Source organism: Austrofundulus limnaeus, unplaced genomic scaffold (assembly GCF_001266775.1).
Source record: "Austrofundulus limnaeus strain Quisiro unplaced genomic scaffold, Austrofundulus_limnaeus-1.0 Scaffold210, whole genome shotgun sequence".
In the NCBI taxonomy this organism is placed as follows: domain Eukaryota; kingdom Metazoa; phylum Chordata; class Actinopteri; order Cyprinodontiformes; family Rivulidae; genus Austrofundulus; species Austrofundulus limnaeus.
Window position 1 is genome coordinate 762,518 of NW_013952612.1, and position 6,391 is coordinate 768,908.

The 6,391-nt window shown below is 39.4% G+C and overlaps 2 protein-coding genes across 2 annotated transcripts in view; one reads left to right on the top strand and one right to left on the bottom strand.

Moving 5' to 3' along the window:
* The window catches only part of appl1 (adaptor protein, phosphotyrosine interaction, PH domain and leucine zipper containing 1), a gene marked incomplete in the record, with an annotated part of 10,233 nt that extends 5,777 nt beyond the window's left edge, over positions 1-4,456 (top strand). The window contains 8 exon segments of the mRNA XM_014019147.1: positions 236-415; positions 491-543; positions 616-790; positions 863-899; positions 974-1,117; positions 1,196-1,246; positions 1,320-1,409; positions 2,039-4,456. Of these exon segments, the coding sequence (XP_013874601.1) occupies positions 236-415; positions 491-543; positions 616-790; positions 863-899; positions 974-1,117; positions 1,196-1,246; positions 1,320-1,409; positions 2,039-2,191 (883 nt within the window).
* A 176-nt stretch (positions 4,457-4,632) lies between these two features.
* The window catches only part of LOC106525054 (ADP-ribosylation factor 2), a 2,846-nt gene continuing 1,087 nt past the window's right edge, over positions 4,633-6,391 (bottom strand). Inside the window, exons 2-6 of the mRNA XM_014019161.1 lie at positions 5,883-5,963; positions 5,698-5,807; positions 5,521-5,592; positions 5,209-5,331; positions 4,633-5,111 (exon numbers count right to left, since the gene is read on the bottom strand). Coding sequence (XP_013874615.1) covers positions 5,025-5,111; positions 5,209-5,331; positions 5,521-5,592; positions 5,698-5,807; positions 5,883-5,963 — 473 coding nt within the window. The 3' untranslated portion in view covers positions 4,633-5,024. The remainder of the gene's footprint in view (positions 5,112-5,208; positions 5,332-5,520; positions 5,593-5,697; positions 5,808-5,882; positions 5,964-6,391) is intronic.

Below are 6,391 nucleotides of genomic sequence, written 5' to 3' on the forward strand. Positions count from 1 at the left end.
ATGCAATAATAACTAATAAAAAATAGCAAATCCACTGTAAAAACTAATTAAAATTAACTGATTTAAAAGAAAAAAGTCACAGCGAAAAAAACTGAACTATAATGAAAATTTCTAAACTATTATAACCTTGGTTCAGACATAAACAGGTTTCGGTTTGCTCAGATGAGTTATTAAATGTTTCGGCGCAGCAGCTGTGATGATTTTAGCTGTTTTTCTCTCCGTTGTTTGGATCCAGTAAAGGGCGAACYGGCCGAGCGAGCAGCATCAGCTCTGCGGGCTCCGAGCCGTCCCCCGCCCTCTCKGTCCTCTCGTTGGACGCTCTGGTTGCTCCGGACACGCCCATCCAGTTCGACATCATCTCCCCCGTCAGCGAGGAGAACTCTGGGCAGAARAAGACGGCAGCGCCGCCCGGCAGGTGAGTAAAAGAGCTGTTTTTTTTTTTAACTTACCTGGTGGGTCTGTGATGTAACGTGAGTGGGCGTGTCCACAGACGGAGTAATCCTTTCGGAGAGTCGGGGGAAAGCTCGCCAGAGGACAGTGAAGGTACCGTCTTTGTTTGGACAGCGTCTCTCAGTTATTTAAGGTGAATTAAGTTTCCGTCTTCCCGCCGCCCAGACTCCATCCTCCACCAGCTCTTCATCGTTCGTTTCCTCGGCTCCATGGAGGTGAGGACGGCCGAGTCGACGGACGTCATCTCTGAAACCATGAGGCAGATTCTGGCTGCCAGAGCCATCCACAACATCTTCAGGATGACCGAGTCCCACCTGCTGGTCACCTGCGACTGCCTCAAGTAGGAACCGCAGGAAGCCACGCCCCCTTCCAGGATACATWTAAAAAATACTGAAATATTTGTGTTTTTCAGGCTCATCGACCCTCAGACTCAGGTCACTCGACTCAGGGTGAGACCATGTCAGCTTCTCTGRTTTGGCTTCTCCCAGTCGTCTCTTTGCTGATGTCCTCTGTCCCGCCGCAGTTCCCTCTGTCCAGCGTGGTCCAGTGTTCGTCCCACCAGGACAACAAGAGGCTGTTTGGTTTCGTCCTGCAGGCGGCGGCGGCCGGGCGGGGCGACACTCGAGTCGTCTGCTACATCTTCGAGTCCAACAACGACGGCGAGAAGGTGGTTTTTCTGATTCCTCTCACGGTTTAACACCACGTTCTATGTGTCTGAACTTCCTGTCGTCTTCACGCGTTTCAGATCTGCGACAGCGTGGGTTTGGCCAAGCAGATTGCCTTCCACTCCGAGATGGTGAGACCGAGAGACACCCTGATGCATTGTGGGTGTTTTTTAAAATTTTGTTATTTACGTCTTGTTCCTGCAGGGCCGTAAGGCGGAGGAGAAGAAGAAGGTGCAAGACAAGGCCAAAGAGAAACAGCAGGAGGAGCTGAGCAAACAAAGACAGATAGAAAAGGTGAAATTTGAACAAAAGAACAACAACAACAGTTTGATGTGCCTGTTCTTCAAATACAAAAGATCAAAGAAAATATCTTCATATTTAGGAAAATTGGCATAAAACACATGATTTAACCCATTAAAACCCATTAATTGGCATGCTTTCCTTTTGAATTTGGTTCAACTAAAGTGAAACAGGAAGTGACATCAAAGGGGAACTCTTTAAAAAAGAAAACTCTCTGGTCTTTGTTTATTAAAACAATATTATTTGAACTTTAACTTTTCTTCATCTCTCTCTTATAGAGACTAAAATTATCTAAAGAAACTGTTGTCTGTGTTGATAATTGTTGTAGCAACGCTCTGTTTACATGCAAACATTCCCCTTTGACATCACTTCCTGTTGTTTCACGTGCAAATACCTCAACAACCGTTCATCTCAGTGGTGTGAAATTGCTTTTGCAATATGTTATCAATGTTATCTTTCCAAAAGTGCAATCACATTTATCTCAAAAATTTAATGTCACAGGCACTTTAAATGTAAAAAAATCTAATTTAGTTACTCTGGAGTTGCATCATGAAATACGAGCCGAGTTAACGAAAGGTGAGATTTCTATTTTAAAACCCCGCCTGAACCGTGTTTATTTTCAGGATCTTGAGGAACAGAGTCGCCTGATCGCCGCCTCGAGTCGCCCCGCCAACCCCCCCGCCCCTGACGGACAGTTCCTGGTGCTCAGCAGCAGCCAATCGGAGGAGAGCGACCCCGGCGAGGAGGGGAAGAAGAGGGGTGAGTCCGAAGCCTAACAAGCGCCTCGGAGGATTTTGTTGTTTTCGGCCCCCCACCCCCCCAGACGAGTCCCGGACAATTTCAGACCCCGATATCTGCTCAGGAATCTTTGGAGAACACGGCACCGCCCGCCCGGGCCGCCTGAGGCTGAAAAACAAACGTTTCCTCTCTGCTGTGATGGAGGGGTAAACCAAACGCACCCTTCGCTGTAGGAGGAGAAGAGGAAACTTTAACTTGTTTTATTCTCTGCAAAAAAACAACAGAAAAACAAAAACCGCTGCTTTTATATTGATTCACAATGAAAAAAACAAAAACGTTCACTTTCAGTTAACCTGTAATTTTCATTTTTTTTATTTTTTACTTTATAAATGAGCTAACACAATAAAGATGGAGGATAATTTATCAGGTGTGCAGCGGGGAGAGAAACGGTTCCACAAAGAGACTGTTTGTTTGTAAAAACTGTTCAAATAGGTTAAATTAGAGAAGAAAGCACAGAGTTTTATTTTGAAAGGGCCTTCCTGTTGTCAGACGCCTTGACGTTTAACCTGAAGAGGAAGTTTTTTTAAATTTCTGTTCATGTGTCGCTGGTTTTTATTTTTATTTTTACGCTTTAGCGACAAAAGTCCTCGCTGGAATTTAAATTATTAGGAATCTTTCAAGTAAGAATATAAAAATGTCGCATTTAAAGTAGAAATTTAAAGTCCAGTCTGTACCTACGTATCTTTAAAGACTTTTTTTTACCCAGAAACGTAGTAAAAACTCACCTCCATATTTAAACAAAATTAAATTTAAAAGTTGCTCTTTTGCCCTAAAATGTAAAAATACTCACAAACATCAATGGTTACTTTATTTTATTCAAATATTTTCATCTTAAAGTAGGTTTAAACAACCAGGATAAATTGATCTTTCAGTTAGTTTTTCATAATCTGAGCAGCGTTTTGTTTTTTCAGTGGCCCAAAACGACTCTGGAGCTTTTATTTTGACATTTCCTGCGATTTATTACGTCTTTAGTTTGTTTGTCACGAGTTCCTTTTTATATCAAGCTTCAGTTCTTCACTAACTTTTGACACACTTGCTTTTTGAAACTGCTTAAAGCTGCCAAAATTCCCCTGAATACTAAAATCCAGACGTGGAAAAACACTAAAGAGGGAAAATCTTACATTTATTTTGTGAAGAAACATCACTGCCATAAAGGAGCTGAAAWAATCTCACTAAATGTTGAGTTTGTTTCTGTCGGTGCCAAATTTTACATCTYCGGTCATTTATTTGTGTCAGACAGATTAGGATTATAAAAAATAAGTTTCATTTCTTCTCTGGACTTCCTTCACTTCATCACAGAACACTCAGACTCTGAAATGGATTTTTAAAACCAATATTAAAGGAAATAAAACAATATTTTGGCAAAATTCTGACAGGTTTGCTCTTTGAAAAAAAAGAAAACTAAATTTATTTTATATCCGATGGGGAACAAAAACACTGAAGTAAAAAACATAAAACTGTTTTAATAAAAAAAAACACTAAAAGACTCCAGACAGCACATTGATTCTTAAGTTTTTTTGTTTGTTTTGTTTTTTAATTATGGACAGTGTTTTTGGGTTCTTATAATTGAATTACACCAATTAAATGTTTTTATTATTACAGTTAAAACTCACAGGTCTGGATTTAAAGCTTTAACTTTTAAAACCCTAAATAAATATCAAAAGTTAGACTTTTTAGATAAATTTGAGTGGATTTTGTACCCTTTTTTGATGATTCTGGCCTCTGAAAGGATTCCAAACTTTTCTTTTGTCGATGTTTTAGAAAACAGTCAGTTCAGCTCCTGCAGTAAAAACGTTAATCTGAAGGCAGATTTAATCTGAGTTTGGTTTGTAAAACCACCTCACGGTTCTCTGAAGTCATTTTCATTTTTGTCATTTTGAAGAAACTTCAAACATCAGTGTTAAAAACCGGAGACGAACGTGTCATAAAGTCCAGTTTTCTGTTCGTTTTGTAGGATCATGTTGTTTAATAACTTCTGGTGATTTATGGTTATCATGTTTTTTTTTTTTTCTCTAAATCCAACTCGTTTTTATTTATGGGCAGATTAAAGTGGCAGAGGCTTCTCTCTAAAGGTCTAAATGAATATTTTTCTTAGAGTGGGGGTAGCAGCTGTAACTGAGTGTAAACGTTTCAGAGCTGAGCGACTCAACAGGACTGATGGTGTAAATACGTCTCGCTGACCAGTGTTCCAGGGTAACGATTAATAAAAAGGTTCTGGTGATTAAATAAAAACACTAACTCCACCCGTCTGAGTCTGTGTGATAGTATTCTGTTCACATTTTAATATTTTTTAAAGCTGCATGACTTGTTTTAATGTAACTGATATTAGTGGAGGAATAATGTAATGAGGTTGTTGCTTCGGTCAGTTGTGGTGAAGAAAGAGTTGAATCTAAATCAAACCTTTAATAAAAGTCCAACATAACCATGATACCATTTTATTATAAAATACATTCAAACATGATGATTTTAACAATAAATACACATTCTCATAAAGATAAACGTAATGCATGGAGGCTCAAATACAAATAAGATATTTGCACACAGAATAAAGTGCAGCAATTCATTAAAAATTATGACAGTGCAGAAATCTCCAGTCCTTTAATTCACCTCCTCATAGAAAACCTTTTTATAGATATATAAAAGCAACATTTAAATATTACAGTTAATCCAAAGCCATAAACATTTTTTTGTTCTAATCAGAATTCATCTGATTAAAAATAAAATAAAATTTTGACAATCCTGAGATTTTCCTGTAAACCGTTCAGGTTTTCCCTCCTGGATCCATCAGACGGAGTGAACCAGAGACCCTCGTTACTTTCTCAGGATCTGGTCAGAGAGCCAGTCCAGACCTTCGACCAGACCGGAGCCGCTGACGGCGCAGGAGGCCTGAACAAACCACTGAACAGAAACACAACAGATTTTATTATTAACTATTAGAAACTATGTTTGTCGTCTTGTTTCTGTGATCGTGGTCAGCTGCAGGGGGGCTACGTACCGGCTGCTGGACCCTGGACAGACCCAGAGCCTCGGTGATGTCGCTGGCCGACATGGCTCGGGGCAAATCCTGCTTGTTGGCAAAAACCAGAACAGAAACGCCCCTGAGCTCGTGCTCCTCCAGCTGCAAAAACACACAAAACTGTTGAGTCTGATTTAACCAATCAGTGAAGCCCTGAAACATTTTGAAACATTCAGATTGGATAAAACTTCTTCAACTGATGAACTGCAGGTTTTTTATGAGAAATTTTGATTTTTTTTTCTTAAATGACAAAAAAAAATAATTAAAAAAAATCTGCAACTCGCTCCTCACCATCATGTGCAGCTCATCTGCAGCATCTTTAATCCTCTCAGGATCGTTGCTGTCCACCACAAAAATCAAACCCTGAACACAAACAGACATAAAACCTGTGACTGTGATGGTCTATTTGTGTTTATTTTTTAAAGCTTTTGTTGTTTTAACAAACAGGTGAGCTGCAGCAAGTTTTACCTGTGTGTTGGTGTAATAATGTCTCCACAGAGGTCTGATGATGGTCTGACCACCCACGTCCCAAACTGTGAAACTGATGTTCTTATAGTCCACCGTCTCCACGTTAAAACCTGAACACAAACACACACTTATTTGGTTTATTCCGTTTGTTTTAATCCCACGGTGTAAACAAACACAAAACTCACCGATCGTAGGGATGGTGGTGACGACCTCGGCCAGCTTCAGTCGGTACAGGAGAGTCGTTTTACCTGCTGCGTCCAGACCCACTGCAGAAACACACACACACACAGATTACAAAAAAATCATGACGTAAAGAACCAAACAACTTCAACAAAACAGGAATGAAGTGTTTCTTTTTTAGTTTTATGTTGTTCTTTTTTTATTTTACATCAGCTCTTATAACCAGATTATCTGCTGTGCAAATGTTTTAAACCACTTCAACGTAGTCCAGATTCCTACCCACCTTACCAAAAACAATTTTTTAAATAAATAATAAAAATGTTTTTTTGTTGAAAGCTAAAATCACTAACACTGCTTTAAAGCTTCTCACCTGATTGAATGATTTAAGCTCATAAATGGAGCTGAAACTGAGTGAAATGAAGTGTAAAAACTAACAAAATACAACTAAAAGTGTTACAATAAAAAGTAAGTTAAGTTTAAATACAAATGTTAGTTACACACCATTATGTCTGCG